General features: G+C 41.2%; 1 protein-coding gene across 5 annotated transcripts in view; it reads left to right on the forward strand.

Annotated features, from left to right (window-relative positions):
* The window catches only part of XRCC4 (X-ray repair cross complementing 4), a 162,623-nt gene that overhangs the window by 15,958 nt on the left and 122,568 nt on the right, over positions 1 to 24,097 (forward strand). For all 5 annotated transcript variants that reach the window (XM_071580525.1, XM_071580529.1, XM_071580527.1 and 2 more), the window contains 2 exons: positions 225 to 374; positions 5,931 to 6,118. In XM_071580525.1, coding sequence (XP_071436626.1) covers positions 236 to 374; positions 5,931 to 6,118 — 327 coding nt within the window. In that variant the 5' untranslated portion in view covers positions 225 to 235. The remainder of the gene's footprint in view (positions 1 to 224; positions 375 to 5,930; positions 6,119 to 24,097) is intronic.

The raw sequence follows: 24,097 nt of genomic DNA on the forward strand, positions 1-24,097 counted from the left end.
ATATATGTAATTGTTGACACTGTTCTTTTAAACCTTCCTTACTATAATCCAGTTTTGTGCTTGCAATGTCATCAGTTCTCTGGCAAACTGGAGGAAAGTAGAATAAAATTACAAATATGCCTAAATTTATTGATTTCATTCCCCACCCTCAACTCCCAAATTAATTATGTAAAGCTGCTAAGCACCCCATTGGTTATAACAGGATTATCTTACTTTTTAAACAGGTGCTGGGAAAATGGAGAAGACTCTGAACAGAATTCATCCAGTTTCTGATCCAGAGGCAACCTACTTTCTACAAGTATCATGGGAAAAGGATTTAGGCACTGGCTTTGGTTTACTCCTTAGTGATGGTCAGTGTGCATGGACTGGGACAGGTAAGGATGTAAATAAAAAAAAGTATTTTAAATTATTGCTGCTCTTTATCACTGTTTTTAAACTGTGACCCCATGACTTGCATCAAAACCATTTTATGGGCATTTTATGTCCCCACTGCTGGAGAAGGAAGTTCATGATCTGCTGGGACGTGATCAGAGAACTTTCAAACCTGGAGAGATTGTGTGTCAAAGCTAATACAAATTAATTCAGCACAGGGACATGCAAATTTTTGTTTGTTCTTAAGAATATGTAATTTCTTGGAGTGATGTTGAAGTACCACTCCTGTGTCTTCTCCAGATTCTGGATCAAATGTGTGTGGAAGTTCCATTTTCAATTTGGAAGGGGTTTACTTTCAAATGCTTATTAAGTGTTTTCATTAAATCTTAATAATTAAAGTTAATTATATTTGTCACTGAGATGAGTTTTTGTGAAGGAGAAGGGACAATAAGTTGTCAAAGGAACAAGATAAAAAGTAGCGTTTGGGATTTATTTTTTCCACTCAGCAACCTGAATAGTAAGAGGATGATCTCTGCATCTGTGGATGCTTCTCTCATTCACACCTAAAGAAAAAAGAAAATATTTGTGTATTCCTCAAGAAATGTGTCAACTACTTGATCTCAAGCCCTTCTCTCAGTGATAAAAATTTTTCAAAGGTGGCAAAAAATGATATATTTTACAGCATATTATGGGCAAAAATATTTTCTGGGCTCTATATCTAAATTGTAACTCTGTGTGTCCATGTAGCTTCTTCCTCCCTTCTCCCTGCCCAGTGGCTGTTGCCTCTCCCCAGTTTCTCCTACATAAGCCAAACTTTTATATGGGTCTGAGACAGATAAATATATATATGTCTACATATAAATAAAATCTGCCCTTCCAGATCCCTTTTAACATTTCAAACACACCACTGATCAGGAGTTCCTGCACAAGACAAATACATATATTCTATCCTGATTCCCTGAAGTCTCGTATGAAAGATTTTTCTTTCTTGGTTTGACAATAAGTCAAATTAAGTATTTTGAAAATAACAGAAAGGGTATTCACATGATAAATCCTTGACTAACTGAGCATACTAATTTTTCTGTTTGAAAAATCTTCTTATTGTTCTTACGTGACTTTAAAACTCAGTTTAAATTCACAGAAAGCCAATTCTTATCCTTCTAAGTGCAAGCTATGTCAAGATAGCTGGGAGCATATAGAAGGAATATGGAGACACAGCTCTCATTTTGTTGACTTCCTGCATCTGGCAGAATGGCTGGATAATCCATTTCCCAAAACAGAGGGCCAGTGAAAGCAGCATGACTTCACTCTGTTGAAAGGAAAGAAAGAAACCCACAACTTTTTAGCTTGAGCTCTGGGTACTCATCCAAAGGAGAGTGGTTCCGCTTCCTCTGGAAGAATCAGATCCTTTTATGAGGAATTCCTACTGAACTTGTAGTCCCTGGAATAATTTCATCTGTAGTCCCTGGAATAATTTCATCTGTAGTCCCTGGAATAATTTCATCTGTAGTCCCTGGAATAATTTCATCTGTAGTCCCTGGAATAATTTCATCTGTAGTCCCTGGAATAATTTCATCTGTAGTCCATGGAATAATTTCATCTGTAGTCCATGGAATAATTTCATCTGTAGTCCATGGAATAATTTCATAAGGAGCTGATGTTCTTGTGAAAGAGCCTTTCCTGCCTCACAGGTCTCTGTTTTCATACATACAACACTGGTTTTTGGTCACTTTTTAAAGCTATTACATCATGTTTGACCCTGCTTAGGTTCTAAATTCAAAACCTGGGAGGAGGGAAAGCAACGGTCAGAATATTCTTGCTATGGGAAATCCCTTTTGGATTTCTCAAGCTGTGGATTATTTTGCTTGGCAAGACCTACCAGGAAGTGAGTGAGAGCTGCTAATGGAGTTGTCTTTTATGGGTTTTGTGTATTTAATGTGATGATGAAAAGTGTCAGGGGTTCTGTTTAAAGGAAGGGGGGGGGGGGGAGTAAATGTTGGAGGGCAAGAGAAACACACAAATATGCAACATAATGTAGTGTATTGGCTTGGTATTGGGTTAAAGAACTGCAGCCAAATGGATTTACACATTTCATGTTTCTCCAATGATTGATCAGCTCTGCTGGTTTTATAAGGTAAAGGAACAAGCAGGACTCTACAGGCACCACAGGAGAAAAAACCCACAGTGCTTTGTTGTTCTTGTAACTTCCTTCTCTTCATTAAAAGTTTAGCTAAATTATCGTCAGTGTTGAAATCACTATTCTGGACAAACATTTGTTTTGCAAGTATTTCAAATTTACTTTTTTCTGCCCTTCTGCCTCGTGCTGAAGTGATTCCGCATTTTTTGTCTATTCTGTTTTGGGAGTTTTAAGGGCATTCTGACATACCAATGGCCTTTCTCAACTCTGTCCACTGTCCCGTACAGCAAATAATTTGGCTAATGAGGAAATGGTTGGTGTCTGTAGCTTATATTAAAATAAAAATGTTTTGGTTCTTGCTGTTTGTGGTGGATTGTTAGCTCTGCAGGATGAGTGAATCCTAATTGCTGTTTGACTTCTGGGTTTAGCTTTTTTCCTGACAGTAGTTCCACTGTATCATTTTTTTTATGAAAAATAGAAGTGCTGCTTTCAGTTTTGAAAAAACAAGACACAGCTGGCAATTGTTAAACTCTTGAGCCTTTCTGATAACATTTATTTCATGCTTGAAAAAAGTTTTAAAAATCTTGAAAAACAGTGATTGTGAGGTTATTTTATTTGTCATTTATTCTAACGCATGTTTCACAGCACTCCTGTATCCTACATTCTTTTAATGTATAACAACATTTCCACATGTTCAGACATCTGCTGAACGTTTGCATTGTTGCAGATTTGGTAAAATTCTGTATATCCTGCCTTGTATTTTACTTTATATTAGGCTTGTATGAATTAGATTTCCTCTTGTATTTTTAAAAGAAGAAAGGAACAGCATTTTCTAAACTCATTTTTAAGTGTTTTCTCTTAAGGATAACATGGAAAACTTTGTGACAGACTTCAGACTGCCACAGGCCTGTCATTGCACATCTTAAGTGCTATGGAGTGTTTTTCCATTTTTCCATTTAATTTTTATAAATTTCTTTTCCTGTTTTCTTTTCCCTTCTCATAACTCCAAAGCATTTTGGTTACTTTGCATCCCTTTGCTTTCTTGCTTTTGAAGGACCTAACACATTTGAATCTGCCTACTTAAAAAACTATACTGAAGTATTGCTCAGCACTTATTTGTTAGTAAAGATTTGCCCATGGAAATCCCACACCCCTCAGATCAGTGGGAAAGTTGGGAGCAAAAGTCTCCCTCTCTCTGTGTCCCCCTCCCTCCCCCTCCCCCTCTCCCCTCCCCCTCTCCCCTCCCCCTCTCCCCCCCCCTCTCCCCCCCCCCCTCCCCCCCCCTCCCCCCCCTCTCCCCCCCCTCTCCCCCCCCTCTCCCCCCCCTCTCCCCCCCCTCCCCCCCCCTCCCCCCCCTCCCCCCCCTCTCCCCCCCCTCTCCCCCCCCTCTCCCCCCCCTCTCCCCCCCCTCTCCCCCCCCTCTCCCCCCCCTCCCCCCCCCTCCCCCCCCTCCCCCCCCCTCCCCCCCCTCCCCCCCCCTCTCCCCCCCCTCCCCCCCCCTCCCCTCCCCTCTCCCCCCCCTCCCCCCCCCTCTCCCCCCCTCTCCCCCCCTCTCCCCCCCTCTCCCCCCCCTCTCCCCCCCCTCTCCCCCCCCTCTCCCCTCCCTCCCCCCCCTCTCCCCCCCTCTCCCCCCCTCTCCCCCCCTCTCCCCCCCTCTCCCCCCCTCTCCCCCCCTCTCCCCCCCTCTCCCCCCCCCTCCCCCCCCCTCTCCCCCCCTCTCCCCCCCTCTCCCCCCCTCTCCCCCCCCTCCCCCCCCCTCCCCCCCCCTCCCCCCCCTCTCCCCCCCTCTCCCCCCCTCTCCCCCCCTCTCCCCCCCTCTCCCCCCCTCTCCCCCCCTCTCCCCCCCTCTCCCCCCCTCTCCCCCCCTCTCCCCCCCTCTCCCCCCCTCTCCCCCCCTCTCCCCCCCTCTCCCCCCCCTCTCCCCCCCTCTCCCCCCCTCTCCCCCCCTCTCCCCCCCCTCTCCCCCCCTCTCCCCCCCCTCTCCCCCCCCTCTCCCCCCCCTCTCCCCCCCCTCTCCCCCCCCTCTCCCCCCCTCCCCCCCCTCTCCCCCCCCTCTCCCCCCCCTCTCCCCCCCCTCCCCCCTGCCCCCCCTCCCCCCCCTCCCCCCCCCTCCCCCCCCTCCCCCCCTCCCCCCCCTCTCCCCCCCTCCTCCCCCGCCCCTCCTCCCCCCCTCCTTCCCCCCTTCCCCTCTCTCCTCCCCCCATCCCCTCTCTCCTCCCCTCCTCCCCCCTCTCCTCCCCCCTCCCCTCTCTCCTCCCCCCCCTCCTTCCCCCCTTCCCCTCTCTCCGTCCCTCCCTCTCCCCCTCCCCCTCCGTCTCCCTCTCTCTCTCTCTCTCCCCGTCTCCCTCCCTCCCTCCCTCCCTCCCTCTCTTTCCCTTTCCTTTTTTGTTCCTTTCTTCGTTTTCATCCATCTCTTCATCTCTGTGTCCATCTCTATATCTCTTTTCTATCTATTTCTGTATCTCTGATGGAAAATTTGTGTTTTTCAGATTCACTTTAGGCAGGTAGAATTGCAGATGAGTAGCAATAAAGCATTTTCAGCCAAAAAAAAAGGGGCAGAGCCTAATACCTGTGGAAGACAGAGCATTCCTGCTACCTTTGCATTGGTGGAAATGGCACACTGATGTATGGCAAGCAAAGAATAATCTCCTAATATTTCATAGAATCACAGAATCATGGAATGGCTTGGGTTGGAAGGCACCTTAAAGATGATGTAGTTGGTGTGTGTCTGTATTGATGCCAAAGGGGTTTTTGATTTTTTGATTTTCACATTTTGTAGATTTTAGGAACACAGTAGCTGTAGATTTTTACTAAGTTAATACCAGCAGCTTAAGTTCATTGTTTATACATCCTGACCTCTGCCATTTATCAGTAGCTCAAATTCTTTTAGCTGTTTAGGCTCAATTCAAGGCAGAAAAGCTGAAGACTATCAGAAAGACCTGCAGAACAAGACCAAACATAAACCAACAACCTTGAGTCTAAGAACACTGGAAGAACTCCAAAAGCCCAAGGAAGAAGAGCTGATGAAGACAGAGGGTCTCAACAACCCCAGTCCCAAATCCTGGGGGTGGAACAGGGGTGGGACTGGGGCTGGACTGAGAAATGTGTGAAGTAATAATTGAAAGGATCATATTATGAAAACCATGGAAATCAGTGTTTGGGGGGTGCATGGAGCTGTCATCATGTATATTCCTAAAAGCCCTAAGCCTGGACATGAAAGAATCTACCTTTTTATCTTATCTCACATTAACTTGGCTCAAAGTCCTGTGTTTGGGTTCTCTCGCGCCATCAGTATGTACCTAAAATGTGTATAAAATATATATATCTGGTGGTGTGCATATTAATAAATATATAATAAATATACAATATACATGTTCACACACATAGGAGTATTTATCTCTCACATGTTTCTTCCTGATAGTGTCTGAAGCAGAAATATCTATGGAGGCTGCTGACATGGAAATGGACAAGGAAAAGTATGTGGGAGAGCTGAAGAAAGCGTTGGTAGCTGGCGAGGAATCAGCTGGCAGATACAACTTTGTGATTTCAAGAGATCAAGAAAACAGGGTGTGTCACTTCTCCTATGAAAGAAAACTGAAGGATGGCTCTGTAAGTAGTTAAATGTTTAAATTTGGCTGTTAAGCTATGAGAAGGATCTTCTTGGTACATTTTTGTACATTTCCTATTACTTTAAATATTTTAAAAGCTAAGGCTGAAATTTTCTTCCTGCTTGGAAATGCAATACATTGCAAATAGGAATGTGGTTCTGTGCTGGTTCCTTGCAAGGGAAAAGACCCTCTTAAAGCAAAAGAGAAACCATTATGATTTGTATCTCTAGACACTTTTTGGTTACTTCAGATTGTGGTTTGGTGTTAAAACATTCCCGAGGAAGGAGCACATTTAAGGTAATCCTCCTAGTTTGTGCTCCATTCTTTACTGTACCTTATTAAATGCCTTTTTCTTTGTGCAGGAAAGGGACTTTCAGCCCAAATTGGCTATTGAGGTGCCAAAGGTTAAGGGATACAAGTCTTCCAATCTGCTTTATCAATATTTCCTTATATTTATCTATACTGAGTATAAACCCATTTTGGACACTTCTCGTGAGTTGTTTGTGAGTGCTGTTCAGGGTCTAGGCCAGGATTGCAAGTTTAGGACTAAATTATACTTAGAAAATGAGAGCAGGAAGTTTAAGAATCCTGGAGATTTTTTTGTCTGTGTCACACATAATACATTCTACATGCAAGACAGATTAAATACACACTGTATTTTTATTAAGCAAAAATACCTTCATGTATGTGGGCTCACCTGTTTCCATCAATTAAGGCTTATGAGAAATTGAATTACTATGAAAACATCTTTATGTCAATTTGGGGATATAATGTGGCCAAAGAAACTGAAAATGCAAAGATTCCTGGTTGTTTTGTGTGCTTTTAACTTTGGGTGTCAAAAGAGTGTTTATAGAAAAGGTGTCATCTCTTGGGTGAAAATGCACCTTTTTTGCTCTGATGTACTAAACTAACGCCTACAAATAAACAAATTATAACCTTGAGGACATTGCAGGGTGAGGGTGAGAATATTTTCTTGAACTCCCAGGAATAGGTAGGAGATTAATATTCTTTAAGATAATCAAGAGTTAATTTATTATTAAACATTTATTAGTAATTTAAAAATAATCTTTAGTTTATTCTTAAAAGTCTTAAAAATGTTTCTGTCATTTGATATCAAACAAGTAGGAGATTCATATTCTTAAGAATTAATTCATTATTTAAATTTTATTAGTTATTTAAAGATAATTTTTAGTTTATTCTTAAAAGTCTTAAAAATGTTTCTGTCATTTGATATAAAACAAGTAGGAGATTCATATTATTTTAAGATAATTGTGTTATATTATTATTAAAATTTTATTAGTTATTTTAAAATAATCTTTATTCTTAAAATTCTTAAAAATGTTTCTGTCATTTGATATAAAATGAGTAGGAGATTAATATTCTTAAGAGTTAATTTATTATAAAATTTTATTAGTTATTTTAAAGTAATTTTTAGTTTAGTCTTAAAATTCTTTAAAATGTTTCTGTCATTTGATATAAAACAAGTAGGAGATTTATATTCTTTAAAGATAATTAAGAGTTAATTTATTATTTAAATTTTATTAGTTATTTTAAAATAATCTTTAATTTATTCTTAAAATTCTTAAAAATGTTTCTGTCATTTGATATAAAATGAGTAGGAGATTAATATTCTTAAGAGTTAATTTATTATAAAAATTGCATTAATTATTTTAAGTAATTTTTATTTAGTCTTAAAATTCTTAAAAATGTTTCTGTGATTTGATATAAAACAAGAGGAGAGATAGCAGGAGAACATGCATGAAGATGTGGTTGGTTGTGTTTCCACAGTGAATGTTCTGCTTAGTGTTCAATAATGGAGTTAATGGTTTCTAGTTAATAACCCCAAATTTTCTGAAATATATTGTTACACCTTGAGCTATAGAGTGCTTATCAATTCACTTCACTACCTGATATTTTGGAATTTCTCATCAGCAGTGCTTTCTGTACAGAGTAAGTACCTGGGAAACAGATACAATTTGCCATAAGTAAGAAAAGGTTTCCTGTGGCAGTGCATCAGAAGTGAGTGTTAGAAAATTTTAAGCTTTAAAAAGCAATGTTTGCAGTGTTACAGGTGAGTGATTTGATCTGTGTTGGCTGGTGTGAAGCAAGGTTATTTGTGTCACCAGAGTTACTTGATTTTCTTAAGCATAATTTTCAGCTTGGTGATTAATGATGTTGAAACATTCTTATATAATTTATATAATTAATGCATGTAATTTTTCAGGGGTTTGGAAGATGCATAAATCTGAAATACTCTGTTTTCAAAAGTCTTTTTAAAAAACTTTTACTTTTCATTTCTATCCTGCAGTTACATATTTGTTTTCCAGTCTTCTGGTAGAGAGAATATCAATAATTTTGGATTAAAGGCTGGTAGTAGTCCCTGGATGATGATAAAGTGTGCCACATACTGACTTTTTGTTCTCATGACTGTACCAAACAGTGGTATTTGAAATAATTTGTGCCTTCTTTGGAACAGCTTGCTAAGGCTCTGCTCCCCTAACATTTAATTACATGCCAAAAGTGCATTGGGTGGTCCAAGGAGAGGCAAACTGAGGTAATGCAGTGATGGAAAGCAAAGGAAAACGCAGGCATATTATTGGGGAATGTTTTCTGATGGGGCAATTTGTTTTCCTGCCCAAGTGTTTTCCAGAGGAAGTGGTGGCAGCCCCTGCTGTGTCCCTCACTCACAAAGGGACTGGACAAAGGGTTGGAAAATGCACTGCAATTATCCTGCACTGGCAGCAGAGAACACTTGACTGAGTAAAGTGCCTGGTTCACCTGTTGTTCAGTGGGTTCTTTCCATGAACTGATCCTTCCCACCAAAGTTACATGTTTAAAAATCATACAATCACAGAATCACAGAATGGATTGGGTTGGAAAAGCCCTCAGAGACCATCAAGTCCAACCCTTGGTCCAACTCCAGTCCCTTTACCAGATCACGGCACTCAGGGCCACAGCCAAGCTCAGATTAAAAACCTCCAGGGATGGGGAATCCACCCCCTCTCTGGGCAGCCCATTCCAATGCCTGAGCACTCTCTCTGCAAAGAATTTTTTCCTGCTCTGCAACTTCAATTTCCCCTGGCAGAGCTTGAGCCCATCATGCCCCCTTGTCCTATTGCTGAGTGCCTGGGAGAAGAGACCAACCCCCACCTGGCCAGAACTTCCCTTCAGGGAGTTCCAGACAGTGCTGAGGTCACCTCTGAGCCTCCTCTTCTCCAGGCTAAACACCTCCAGCTCCCTCAGCCTCTCCCCATAGGGCTTGTGCTCCAGTCCCTTCTCCAGCCTTGTTGCTCTTCTCTGGCCCCACTCCAGCCCCTCAATCTCTTTCCTGAACTGAGGGACCCAGAACTGAACACAACACTCAAGGTGTGGCCTCCCCAAGGCAAAGTCCAGGGGAAGGGTCACTGCCCTGGGCCTGCTGGCCACGCTAGTTTGGATCCAGGCCAGGATCCCCTTGGCCTTCTTGGCCACCTGGGCACACTGTTGGCTCCTGTTGAGCTTCCTGTCCCTCAGTCCCCTCAGGTCCCTCTGCCTGGCTGCTCTCCAGCCACTCTTTGCCCAGCCTGGAGCGCTGCAGGGGTTGTTGTGGCCAAAGGGCAGGACCTGCACTTGGCCTTGTTGAACTCCATCCCATTGCAATTAGCCCATCCCTCAAGTCTATCCACATCCTTCTGCAGAGCCCTCCTGCCTTCCAGCAGGTCGACACTCCCTCCCAACTTGGCTTATACCTCCTCCTGAATTATTCTGGTTAAATGAAACCATACCTGTATCTCTAAATAATTTTTGAAGTGTTTATACTAATTGATGCACAATAATTGGAGATATATATGGTTTATGTAATGAATCAGTGCTGATTTTTTTTTTTGAGTGGATGGAAAACTTCCCCAAGTCAGAAATAATTCATATGTGATTTAGATGAGATGTGCTCTGAAATGTGTTTATTTTGTAAAGCCATGTTTGCAAGTCATGTTGGAGGCATCAAAATAAGAATAATTATAATTAAGGGAAGTCCATACAAACTTTACTGCTTTCTTACTTACCTTTCTGAAATGGTGGTCAGGAAAGATAAAATGATGCCCGAGTTTTATAAATACCTGTTCTAGCTGTGCCTAAACAGACATGCCTCCAAAAACTGGGGAGCGTTTTGGGGAAGTTGGGGGGTGTTTTGTGGAAATGGGGGGATGTTGTGTAGACATTCAGGGTGTTTTGTGAAAGTTGGGGGGTGTTCTGTGGAAGTTGGGTGATTTGTGGAAATTCAGGGGGTGTGTTGTGGAGGTTGGGTTTTACTTGTGAGAGTTGGGTTGTGTTTTGTGGGAGTTGGATGTGATTTGTGGAAATGTGGGGAGCGTTTTGTGGAATTTGGGTGGCGTTTTGTGGAAGTTGGGTGGCGTTTTGTGGAAGTTGGGTGGCGTTTTGTGGAAGTTGGGTGGCGTTTTGTGGAAGTTGGGTGGCGTTTTGTGGAAGTTGGGTGGCGTTTTGTGGAAGTTGGGTGGCGTTTTGTGGAAGTTGGGTGGCGTTTTGTGGAAGTTGGGTGGCGTTTTGTGGAAGCTGAGAGGTGGCGTTTTGTGGAAGCTGAGAGGTGGTTTTTAGAAGTTGGATGGCATTTCATGAAAGTTTGGAGGATATTTTATGGAAGCTGGGGGTGTTTCGTGGAAGTTAGTGGCATTTTGTGGAAGTTGAGTGGTGTATTGTGAAAGTTTGTGTGGTGTATTGTGAAAGTGTGTGTGGTGTTTTGTGGAAGTTGGGGTTGTGTTCTGGAAGTTGGGCGCTGCTTTGTGGAAGTTGGGCGCTGCTTTGTGGAAGTTGGGCGCTGCTTTGTGGAAGTTGGGCTCTGCTTTGTGGAAGTTGGGCGCTGCTTTGTGAAAGCTGATGTGTTGTGGAAGTTGAGGGTGTTCTGTGAAAGGTGGGGCTTATTTTTGGAAGTTGGGTGGCGTTTTGTGAATGTTTGGGTGGCGTTTTGTGAATGTTTGGGTGGCGTTTTGTGAATGTTTGGGTGGCGTTTTGTGAATGTTTGGGTGGCGTTTTGTGAATGTTTGGGTGGCACTTTGTGAAAGTTTGAGTGTGATTTCTAGAAAGTTGAGGGTGTTTTGTGAAAGTTGCGGCTGTTTCATAAAGGTTTGGAGGTTTTTGTGGGAGTTGGGTGGCGTTTTGTGTAAGTTGAGGGAGTTCTGGGGAAGTTGGGTGGCGTTTTGTGTAAGTTGGTTGGCGTTTTGTGGGATTTGGTTAGCATTTTGTGAATGTTTGGGTGGCGTTTTGGGATAGTTGGGTTGTGATTTGTAGAAAGTTGGGGGTGTTTTGTGGAAGTTTGGGCTGTTTCATGAAAGTTTGGAGGTTTTTGTGGGAGTTGGGTGGCGTCTTGTGGGAGTTGGGTGGCGTCTTGTGGGAGTTGGGTGGCGTCTTGTGGGAGTTGGGTGGCGTCTTGTGGGAGTTGGGTGGCGTCTTGTGGGAGTTGGGTGGCGTCGTGTGGGAGTTGGGTGGCGTCTTGTGGGAGTTGGGTGGCGATTTGTGAAAGTTTGGAGGTTTTTGTAGGAGTTGGGTGGCGTTGTGTGGGAGTTGGGTGGCGTTGTGTGGGAGTTGGGTGGCGTTGTGTGGGAGTTGGGTGGCGTTGTGTGGGAGTTGGGTGGCGTTGTGTGGGAGTTGGGTGGCATTTTGTGGAAGTTGGGGTGTGATTTCTACAAAGTTGGGTGGCGTTTTGTTGCAGCTGGGGGGTGTTCTGTGAATGTTGGGTGTGTTTTTTGTGAGTTGGAGTGTTCTGTGTGAGTTGGTGGTGTTTGTGGTCAGTCACACGTGGTGTTTGATCCCTGCTCCTGGTGACACGTGGTGGTGCCGCAGGGTGCTTGGGTGCTGTGCCCTGCGGGGCTGTTTTTGGGGTGTTGTGGGCACAGCCAGGCGCTGGAGTGACATAAAATGAGAATGGCCTTGGTGTGTACGGTGGGAATTGTGTGTGGAGGCAGCTGCAGCAGGAAGGGGCCACACACACAGCGGCCTCAGCGAGGGGCCATTGAGGCTGGCCCAGCTCAGCCGCTGCCACCTAAACAAACAGCACCACAGAGGCCGTGATTTAGCGCTTGATCTAAGTAGGTGACCACATGGAAGTAAATCTTTCCAAGTACTTTAGCGAGTCACTCCACATATAATAAATAATGGAAATCCGGCAAGCTGTTTTTTTTTTTTGGAGGTTGGCAATTAAATAGACTAAATAGCCTTTGATAAACAATTATTTGAGTGCTAGCAGTCTCTTACTTTACAGTGAAGTGACAGGCTCTGGGGTTTTCTTTTTCTTGCCTTTTGCTGGAGTTTGTAAACAGGGAGGATAAGAGCTTAACAGATTCCACCTTGGATGCAGCACTGTTGCTAACTGGGGTGATGGAAGAGATGCTGGTTTTTGTTTCTCGCATTTCCTGTGTCTGCTTTTCGCTGGTTGGTTCTGTCAGTGCACTGTGAATTTACTACAAGTTTAAAAATAGCTGAAAGAAGCTCCTGCTAACCAAAACCTCCCGCAGTGTTCTGAATGGGAGGAGTGGAATTGGTAGGGCACTTCATGCTGTCCAAACTGTCTTGGTTCAAGGTATGGAGAGCTGGTTTGCTCCCAGCCACTGAGGATGTGTTGTTTGGATAACAAAGGTCACTGAGAGTTCAGGTCGGTTCCCAGGCAAATTGGTCCAACTGCTCAGCTGAGGAGGCAGAAGGATTAAGTGATTAATCCTCAGGTCAGTGTAAAAGCAATGACTCTTCTGTATCACTTACACCCATGTACTTCAGGATTAGAGTGTGGACACTTGGATGAGTTTCTTGGAATCCCAGTTAAGAAATAATTTGTTACTAATGTGCATTATATAACAAAAAACACTAACTGTTTTCTTTTTCATAATCTCAGACTTATAAATGCTACCTGATTTTTCCCCATCTTACCTCATGTACCTTTAGGTGTTGCAGGTACACTGGAAATGCATCTGTGATGAGAAGAACCTTTTCTGAAAACAATTGTGTCCCTCACATAGTAATATGTATCCGAATCTGGCAAAAATCCTGGCGAATTAAGTCATTAATTCTCCTTGTTTGGCTATTTGTCTGTTCAGGTATTTGATTGCAGCTTCTGATAAGCAATGGTTTGGAGAAATATGCTTAAAATAGTGGTAGCAAATGCATTTAGAACTGAGGGATTGTTGAAAAGAGGAAGAATCAAACACTGCAATGAATTAATACTCCTTTACAGAATCACACAGACTATTCTGAGCTGGAAGGGACCCCCAAGGATCATCGAATCCAACTCTTCAGTCAGTGGCCCACACAGGGGATTGAGCATATGACCTTGGCATTATTACTACTAAGTTTTAACCAACTGAGCTCATCTCAGGATAGTTTCTCTCTATCCGTTAAGGTTTATGTATTTCACTGAGACTATCCAGCTGAACAAAAATGATAATTTAGTTGTTTCAAGGCCCGATATGAATGACATTATAAAGGACATTTTCTAATTTCATGAATGCAATGACAGGCTAAATATATTTAAAGTATCCATAAAATGTCCATAAGATAACAGATTTCGATTGTACAGGAAAAACTGTCAGTTGTCCTTTCTCCCTTCTGGTGTTGTTGTGTTGTCTCCTCCTCCTTCTCCTCCTCCTCCTTCTCCTCCTCCTCCTTCTCCTCCTCCTCCTTCTCCTCCTTCTCCTCCTCCTTCTTCTTTCTCCTCCTTCTTCTTTCTCCTCCTCCTCCCTCTCCCTCTCGATTCCTTCAGTTTTTCCCTTCTTGGCACACCTGCTGTGCATTTCAAATCCCCCTGCGGACATCAAGGCTTATTTTCCCTTGTACAATTGAGTGCAAATGCTTTCCTTTTAGGAGGAAAATCTTTAAATCACGGCATATTGACAAGTCGTAGTTTCCCAAACAAAAGCTACAGAGGACAGTGGATGCTCTGAGAAAGCCATTACTGTGTCTGGGCTTTAAAACTTCTCTGAAACACCCTGCTCCTGTTTGTGCTGTAAGGATGGACAGTCAGAGCCTGAACAGCAAGAACCTCACCAGTGTTTCTCTTCAGAAACTCCTTTACAGCTCCAGGGGAAGCATCATCTCCCCACCTGCAAAGGCACAGGAAAACTCTCCAGCCCAGGGGAATACGGTGTTTTGTTAATTTTTGCCTTCACTAAAATAGAACCTTTAAAATATTCAATGGATTTGTTTAAACCCTTCAAAGCATATGCATTCAGAGAACTTCAACACATAGCAGTAGTCCTGCTGCAGTTACAGAAATTGCCTTGAAATGTAAGAAAAGGACAAATTTAGATGTCTGGTATTTTAAGAAAACTGACAAATTACAGAAGTTGCAGCCTGTCATGGGATACAGGAATAAGGCAGGTGTGGTTTGTGCAGCCAGGAAAGTGTCACACTTGTGTTGACTTCTGTCATATGAAATACGCTTACCTCTGGTTTTCCACTTACCTTATGAAGACACTCTCCATCAGTAGTTCACACACAAAAATGAGTATTCTCTGAACAGTGAAGGCAAGTTCCTAATCCATGTCCAATGAGCTGAGCAAGGTCAACTGGAGGTTTAAAATTTGAAGCCACATTGCACATATATTTGAAATTTTTTGGTGACTCAAATATTCATTTAGGGTTGTTCTAAAATATATTGGTATCACTGGGATGTCCTTTGGCAGGAAGGTTCTGTTTGTCCAAATCTTGAATGGGTTCTCTTGCAGAACTGTGTTTCCCAGAGACATAGAAACAGTGGATAGTTTCAAGAGTAAATTTCTGGGCACTACCATTCCATGGAAAAACTTTTCCATAGAAGATGACTTGGTTTTCGATCTTGTCTTTTTATCCTCTCAGATCCTCAGTAAATAATGTCTAATATTTCACTTAAAATTTAATGTTAATTGTTTTGTTAGATACAAAATGTAACTTGTACAAGTTTGTGTTTTTTTGATTTTTTGGAACCCAAACCAAGTCTTTCTGCACGCATTTTTCTCTGACAAATCTAAGTTTCGGTTTGTTGGGGTTTTTTTAATAGGTTTTGAGGGACAGTTTTTTGTTCTGTTCATACAAGAATATTGTCTTCTTAGTTGTGAGCAATACCTGTAGGTGATTGGTATAACTCAAATATGTCAGCATATGCTAATTCATGGTAACAGAACTTTGCCAATGCTCTCAGGAGCTGCAGAGTTACCAACAACTGGCATTTGGAAACAGTCAGGTTTTTTTATATGAGTTCTTGATGTGCTTTGTTGATTCCTGTACATCTCACAAGACAACAGGAGCTGTATTCCCATTACTTCCCACTGAACTCATTACCTTGCAGTTTTGTTTTTCAGCTGTTCACTTTACACAGAATAAGAATTTGTTTTTCTGTGTAGTTGGTCCATCCCAGAAACATTATATGGATGAATTTTGCAAACTATTTGGAATAAACCCGACCAAGCTCTTTCACTTACCTGAATCTATATGTTCTTCTCTGAGATTAATTACTCTCAGGAGAGGGAAAAAAAGTAAAAAGAAGAGTTTAACTCATGTAGCTTTTGGAGACTAACTTGAGTTATTGATTAGCAAGTGGAAGTTCTAGTCTGGATGAAAAGTCTAAGCCTGAGGTAAGTGTGGTAAAGATACACAGAGTTAAAAATGCAGCTTATCTAGCCCTTACAAGCACTGTTTTACTTACTATTTAAAATACTGTTCAAGCTGGACAGAAGTGCTGTTGAAAAGCCATGTGTATCCTGAGAGTGTGGAGGTTGTGTCTTCTTTTAAATAACCCAGGGACACCTGATAATTGTTTTTTTCCAGTTCTGTTCTTGTTGGTTGTGGGTGTTGTGGTTTTGTTGTTATTTTTGTTGGGTTGTTTTTTGTTGTTTTTTTTTTTTTTTGGGAGGGGGGGGTTGCTATTAATTAAAACCAGAAGAATTTCACTTCCCTGGGCTTACAAAGGAGGTAAAACAGTCTTGTCTTGTGACCTGCTTTGAGATGATTTTTCTAAATCTGGGCTTCACCACTGCAGTTTTTGGTTTTATGAGTGCTGCTGATTGTATACTGAAATTCCTTAAGCAATGTAGTTTTAGTCACATTAAGAACTAATGAGGTATTGTCTAGGACATAGATCAAGACTGAGAACATCAAACCAGAGTGCAAATATCAGTGAACGGCAATTGGAAGTGTGTTTAATGGGGTATTTCAAATTTACACAGGTGTCATGGCAGGTGAGCAAAAACATTAAGTACTTTGACACATCTGTGGCCTTTTTAGGGTTACTTATGAAGAAATTTTGTGTTCTTTTGAGTTTGTGATTTGTCAGTATTTTTTATTTTTAAATGGTAGAATTATTTTTAAATAATTGGGTTAAAATACATCAGGTATGTTTTGTTTTTATACAACTAACCCCTTAATGTTTCTGAGACCAGCTGAAAGTTTTGTTGGCTGTGATGGGGGACAAAGCACCCATGTTTTCATTGACGAAATGAAAAACTAAATATGAGTTCTCTGTTGGGCAAGGAAGCAGAGAAATAATCATCTTGCTCTTATGTTTGTGTTAGCTTGAAAAGTCTGTAAAATACATACCTAAGATATTTGGTTTTCCAGAGTCATTGCAGGCAGTGGCTGAGTAACTCAAGATATTTGGGAAAGGGATAATTTAATAGGGCCTTTTATGGGCCTGTGGTAATAGAGGTGCTGTGCTCACCATTGGGAAGGGTGTATTATGTGTATTATCTACCTGACATGGTTTAAAAAACCATATTTCATTGATGTAATCTGGGGATAAAACCATTGTGATTGCAAAAAGAATGTTCTTCCTCTGAAAAATCAGTGTTCATGTGCACCCCTAATGACATCTATGAGTGCAGAAAGGTGCATTTCACAGCCCGTGCTGCGTGCCCTCCATCAGCACCCTGTGAGAGGAGTGGGAAGGGATGGTGTGTTAGCTCTTAGGCAGGCTACACTTCCATTTCTGGATGTGAGAACTGATTCAGAGGGAATAATAAATGGTGTTTTACATATTTTTTTACACCAGCTGTGCTGGTGTAAAGGTAAACCGTCAGAAGAAACGAACCCAACACAAAAGAGATTATAATTCAGAGTTACAATTTAATAACAATATTACAATAAATACAATGACACAAAGAGAAATTGGGTTTAACCCACAACCCCAGCAGTCTAACCCAGCCCCCTGGGGCACAAACACAGTGGGATTTGGTGGCCCCTGTGCTGAGCCCCACGTGGTTCCCTCGAGTGCAAAGGAAAAGGAGGGGACAAACCTGTTGGTGCAGATGATGGCACAGTCTGGTGGAGAGGGGTGGGCTCCTCCTGGCCAGGTTCTGCTCCTCCTCTGGATCACATGAGTGGTCCCAAAAGTCCCCAAACCCCAAGATTCTCTCCCCTCAGGTTTGGGTGGGAGCCCCCAGTGCCTCCCCCAGGGCAGGGAGTTCCACACTGGGGGATCTGACTCTGGGAGTCAGGGGGGATTTTGGAATGGTTGCTGGCCCCTGAGCAGAGCTGAGCCCTCAGGTGGGTGTGGAGGTGCCAAGGAGTCCCTGGAGGGCAGTTCTCCCAGCTCCTCTGCCAGGCTTCTTTCCCAGCCAGCTCCCAGCCTGAGGGCTCAGCTGTGCCCTGGGCAGCTGCTGCCAATGGGCCATTGGGAACAGTTCCTGGGCAATGGCCCAGAGGGTTTAGAATGCACAGCTTTGGTCACACCCACACAGGGATAAACTGGTCCTACCTGCTGAACTGGTGCAGTATGACACTGGTTCTGATGGAGCACTGGGGTGAACACTTGGGCTTCCACAAGACCCTCGTACATGGCACTGTAAAAATCACGGTGGGGACCTGACTGTATCTGTTCCAAATACCTTTGATTTGCCACACTGATTTAGTTTTCCTTTCTGGATGTGGCCCTTGAGAATTTTTTGACTCCACGTTTCTAAAGCAACTATTTGCTTTGTAGCTAAAATGCCAAGATGACCTCGAGTTACACTGTGTTTATTTACCACAGGGTAAGGCTGAGACCACTCACTGTCACTGAGCATCTTCATTTATGGAAAATAATTGAGGCAGATACTACTCTTACTTTCTTACTTTGTATTTTTTTTGCTCTAGGCGGTGGATCTTTGTAGGGGCTGATGAAAACCCTAAAACCTAAACACCAGAGGAAAGATAGCAGATACTTAACTCATCTTGGGTTCAAGTTCTGCTGGGCAAGCTAATATAAAAAATTGACACTATAACATCTTTTTTTTTATACCTCTCTTACCAACTGGTTTTAGTTGTATTCCCAGGCTTTGCCCATCCTAAGCAAGCTGTGTGGTTTGTCTCAAGTTTGTCAGACAGTGCTTAGAGGACATGAATGCAGTGGTTTCCTTCTGGTCTGCTGCCAGAGCTGCATGTGTTCATCAAATGTTGTTTAGTCATCACAGCATATTTATGCCATCTGCAAGCCCATGTGCTTCCCTTCCTGAACAATGGTCTTTAATCAAGACCACTATTATGGAAAGGCTCGGAAGAGCAGTATACATAATCAGCAGGATGCCAAAATTAGAATTACACATACATTTTTCCTAACCCTATCATGTCGCACTCAGGGTAACAAGCTTCCAGAGGGTACCACATCTCTGAAATTAGTACCTTTATCCATAATCTGACTTACTTCTGTGTATATTATTCAGAGTCCAAGTTGTTTAAAGAGCTTCATGGTAATAATAACAAATCAAGAGTCATCTTGGAGAATTGTAAGCCTATAGGAATTGCCTGCTATCTTTTATTTGTTAGGAAACTCCATTTTTCCAGGTCTGTCTAAACAGAAACATCCACAAAACCATTTCACATCTGTTGTACTCCTTTCTTCATATTACAAAAGCACGAGCTTTTTGTTCCACATAAGTTATTTTTTGCTGAACAATTTCTTCATTGTGTTAAAGCTCCACTAACTTTTTGCTGGTACTTTTTTGCTTGGTGCTTAAAGAACATGTGGAGAATGCAAATGGATTTGAGAAGGTGTTAATTGGTAAGAGGCAGGAGCTGAAGTCTGACAGGTAGCATTCTGGAAATGTCTGCATGCAGAGATGATATTCATGGTATCTGTGTGGTGTACATGATCTGTGTGTGTATATATATATATACACATATATATTATTTAGTAATATACAGTCAGTCACACTCAATTCTGTCTTCTGCATTATCACAGACCAATAGAATGTGTAGGGTTGGAAGGGACCTTAAAGACCATGAGTTTATTTCTGTTAATTTTCTAGTAAATATTTAATGCCAATTAAAGGCATTTTAACGACACATATTGACAAATTGATCTTTTGTTGTGGGTATGTTTCTGTTTTTTCTTTTTTTCTTATGAAAGTTAGTGGCAGGGAGGAAGTGTCTCTTTTCAGTGTTTCTGGCACTTCTGTACTGCTTGATAAAGCTGTGCTGGTTAATCCCAGTATTCCTAGAGCTGTTTGAGACATCCACCCTGGACCGTTCTTCCTTTTTAAATCAAATTCCTTTTTAAATCAAATTCCTTTTTAAATCAAATTCCTTTTTATTTTTTTTTTAGGTTAGAAGCTGATTTGCAATTTTTTTTAATTGCAATTTTAGGGCTGTAGACTGGACAAAATCTTGCTGTGTAATGGTGGGTCAATGCAGACACATGGTCAGGGTTTATCATATTGCTCCTGCAGGACCTGTTAACCTTCCTATGTTAAATTTCATGGTAATGTCATTTTGAAGGGGAGGTTCTTGGTGTGATTGCTCAGCCAGTTCAGTGGTCAGCAGAACACACCTGAGTTACGTGCTTTCTGGATTTTATTTCGTTTATCATTTACCTAATTAAAATTAATAATATATTGATGAATAATTGTATTAATCTATCAATTAATTAGTTTATAAATTTATTAATATAATGAAATGTTTCTAATTTACCACAGCTAGCATACTTGGTTTTAATTCATCTCAGAACTTGGTGGAACTGTGGATGCAATCAAATCTCTATAAGTTACTGGTCACTCTCACATTTTAGTTAATTAGTTTTTAGTTCTCTGTTTACATAGACACTTGTATTTCATGGTGTATGAGTGACTTGGCAGGTTGAGCACATAAGGCTGAATGGCAATTACAAAAAAGTGTAGTTTGTGTACTTGAACATGGAAAATGATGTAATTCAACAAATGGCAGCTAGTTTAATTAAAAAAAAATTAAAAAGAAAGTCCCTAGATGTCAGGCCACATGCTTTAGGAAATTAACATCAATTCCACAACTGAGGAGTGTTTTCCTTTCAGCTGCAACTTTAAATTTAATATGAACCATGATGCTGGAAAGAAACACATTTCCATATGGTAAAGAATATATGTTGAAGATTATTTTTTGAAAAATTCGTGTGGGTTCCTCCATAAAACTTCTAATGCTCCAGTAGTTTGGTGGGTGACATAAAACCTCTGTGCCTTATTTTTCTGCACCTTTGGAGCGTAAATCGCTATCAAGAGAAAGTGGTCTGTATCATATGCAGCCTTTGGAGGGATAAAATGACACAACTTTTTAGTATATGGCAGAAAACCCAGGTGTAAAGGCTATATTGAGCTCTCTATAGACTTAATTAAGGATGGTAGCAATATGTGTTGATTCTGAGAAGGAAATATGTATTTATCTCTAAAGCTGAAGTAGCAGCTAAGGAAAAAATATTCTGAAACTCTGAAATTCTTTTTAAGCATTAAGTTGTGGGGAATGTAGGGGGATTTTTTTTATTTCTTCTTTCTGAGAAATAACTTTATAATCTAAAGGCAACATGGATGTGGTAGCAGTTTGTGATGGATGTTTGAATCCATAATGAACGTTGGGTCATTATTGTTTTCAAGGTACTGCGCAACACATTTGGGAGGTTGTGTTTGGTCTCGAAGCTTTTGGGTGCTTCTGTGGACCAGCTTGGTGCTGACAAATAATAAACTGAGTGTTGCCAACACCAAGCTGTAGAATGCTGGTAGTTTGGGAAGTAACCCTGTCTCTGACATTAGCACAGCTTGGGTTACACAGTGATATCATTGGCTGAAATGCCCTGGAAACTTGCACAGGTTGTACCTAGGTTAGAAAATCTACATTTAACCTCTCAATCAGCTTTTGTGGCCCTTTTTGAAGGGACATACCTTTTGAGAAGTGGACATGTATTTTTACTTGGTAAAACAAGGTGCAAATTAAACCTGAAGTTGTAACTAAGAATCTTTTGAGCCCATAGTGGGTTTTTTTCCCAGTAATTAAGAATTTCCCAAGTGAGGTCCTGGTTTGCCCTGAAGTTGGGCATTTAGTTTGGGAGAACATCCTGTCACAGGTCCCAGCTGCTCTCCTCAGGGAAGAGAAGTGAGTATTTGTGGCCATGGGCTAAGGAGGGTTGTTTAAGAGATAGGATCTGGTTTCCCTCAGTGTTTGTTTTCAGAGATTATCTTTTGGTCCTTGCAGATGCGCAGCTGTTTCACAGGTCCTAAATTTTCCATTCATTATCAACTTGACACCTATGGAAGATAGGCAAGATCTCGAGTTTCCAGCAGGCCTTTCCCATGGGCATGGAAACTAATTTTAGAAAACTTGGTAGATAAACCATCCAGCTGATGGTTTCAGAGCATTTTAGGTCAAGTGCCAGTATTCTTTTATTTTACTCCATACAATATTGGAATTGTGTGGCAGAGATGGCAGCAGTTGCAGGCAATGGCATAGACTTTAGATAGTTTTTATAGTAGAGCTGCTGTTGGTATTTCGGTTTGGACACTTTTGTCTACAAATAAAGTTTTTTTTTCCTGAAAGTTCCACTGGGAATAAAATTATAAGAATGATGTTTTTTTCCCTGAAATCAATTCTACTTAGTCTTTTCTACATGATGACTTAAAACTGACCTACCTGTCTGTTGGACTCCTATTCAGGGAGACTTTGTGAACACAATTTTCTCTGAAAAATTTCAGTCTTTCCTGTTTTGTTAATTGTTTTAATTTTTCCAACTGTTACATGAGAAAGTTCACATTGGTGAGAGATACAGAGTGATGTGCAGTAGTTAAGTCAGCAGTAGAACAGATAGCCAAGAAAAAGAACCTGGAACTTTTAACTTATGTGTCAGACACAATTACATGTGAGTTTGGGTTTCAGAAATACTATTTATTGTTCAGTCCATTAGTTGGATCCTGTTGAAACAAACAATCAAATGCAGCTGAAGTAGCAGATTTTCAGTCTGAAGCCTCTAAATTTCAATGGTTTCAGCTATGTGGTGTCCTCATCAGCTGAAAAATATGTCTCAGAGCAACTCAAAAAGTTTCATTTGTTGAAAGGCAAAGTGCAAAGTACCAAGAGAGGGCTTGGTTCTCATATTTGTGCTAAACCTTAAAAACTGGCTACTAGGTCATCCAATTTATGTCTCAATAGCTTTGGATTTATACATCAATCATTCTTTACTGTGTCTTCACAGTGACTCAGCCCAGGCAGATTTCCATCCCCTTTTCCACCCCACTCCCCTGGATTACTCATGTGCAATTTAGCAGCGTTACAGAGCTGTTTCTTGGCTGTCTCTGCACATAGTTTTGATTATCAGAAGACAAAAGGACTTAATTCACAGATAGCTTGTAGCTTGGGGACTTCAATCTGAAAGCCAGTTTCTTTCCTTTAAAAAAAAAAGTCACTGTGGTGAAATTAGTGTCTGTATTGGTAAAGAAAAACTTAATTACATTTTAATAATTCTGTTATCACAAAAAGCTTAATCTCAGAACTGATTCTGCCTCTCATGGTCCATTTATGATGTTCTTCTCTCTTGCATTGTTTTCCCATTTTCATTTTCCATCATCTTGCCTCTTTGAGTTCCTTTCATGAAGTTCATTGCTTAGCATAGCTTTAGAATGATCACACTGAAAAGTAAAACAACTGAAACACCGAGTTGATGCATGTTATACCTTGGAATTACACGAGTACATTACAGGCAAAGAATTTCCATGGCTCCCCTTCAGTTTCAGCTGCTCATATGGGATCCATCTGTGGACTTTTGGCAGCAGGCTTGGCTGCTGCATGGGAGTCTTTGGAGTTTAAAGCTAACCTCATATCTGTCTTCCCATCTCTACACAAGTTATGAAGCTTTTCTTACATGGCTGCCATGAAATGAGCTATTAAAATACTACAGAAGCAGCAGATTGAATTAATAATGATGCAAATTAATAATTTTAATTTTTTTTAACAGAGACAATATAACTGGTTTCTTTAGCTGTCTGTGTAGATATGGTGGATTTCCTATATGCAGATATAAGGGGTGATTGATCCTTGTTTGATTAATTTGATTTATATCCTGCCTTGCTTTTAGAAAAGTAATAAAGCCCATATAGATGGTTGAATCGAGTACATAGATGTGTATCAACAAGATTTAAAACATTTAAAGGATCAAAAGTTTCACTGTTTCTTACTTAAGAAAGCACATTTAAATGAGGCTTTTCCTGCTGAAGTGGGAGTGTAAAAAATTCAAAAGACTAGATAGAAAAAAATGTATTTACAAAAAATTGTCAGATTAAAAGTAATGTAAAGAAAAAATCTGAAAGCAATAGATTTACAAGCAGAAATGCTTCTTTTCAAAAAAAGGAATTTCTATGAACTGTGCTAGGCTAATATTCTTGTTAGGCTTGTTGTGTTTCTGTTACTGAATAATGCTGAAAAAATTGCTGCCATCGCTGAAGAGCAGGCCAAGATATTCCATTAGTATTTCTCTTCTGAATCTGAAAAGCAAAAATATTTGTGTGTCACAAAGACAGTCCATTAGTTACTAAGGAAGATATTACATAGATGAGCACATTTAAATTATAATCCTCCTCCAATAAATGGTGTCCAAGAGAGAGCAAAAAGAATTGGCTGAGTTGACTTCTGGCTTGCTCAAGTCTGGTTTTAATGCTAAGTCTTTGGGAAGTTATGGAAGACTTGAAAGTGTGCTACTGTTCTGTCAGCATGCAGTGGGTATTCTGTCCCACTCTTTGGTGTTGAAATCTGAAGCTGCCTGTGC

The sequence above is a fragment of the Pithys albifrons genome, chromosome Z (genome assembly GCF_047495875.1).
Source record: "Pithys albifrons albifrons isolate INPA30051 chromosome Z, PitAlb_v1, whole genome shotgun sequence".
Classification (NCBI taxonomy): Eukaryota; Metazoa; Chordata; class Aves; order Passeriformes; family Thamnophilidae; genus Pithys; species Pithys albifrons.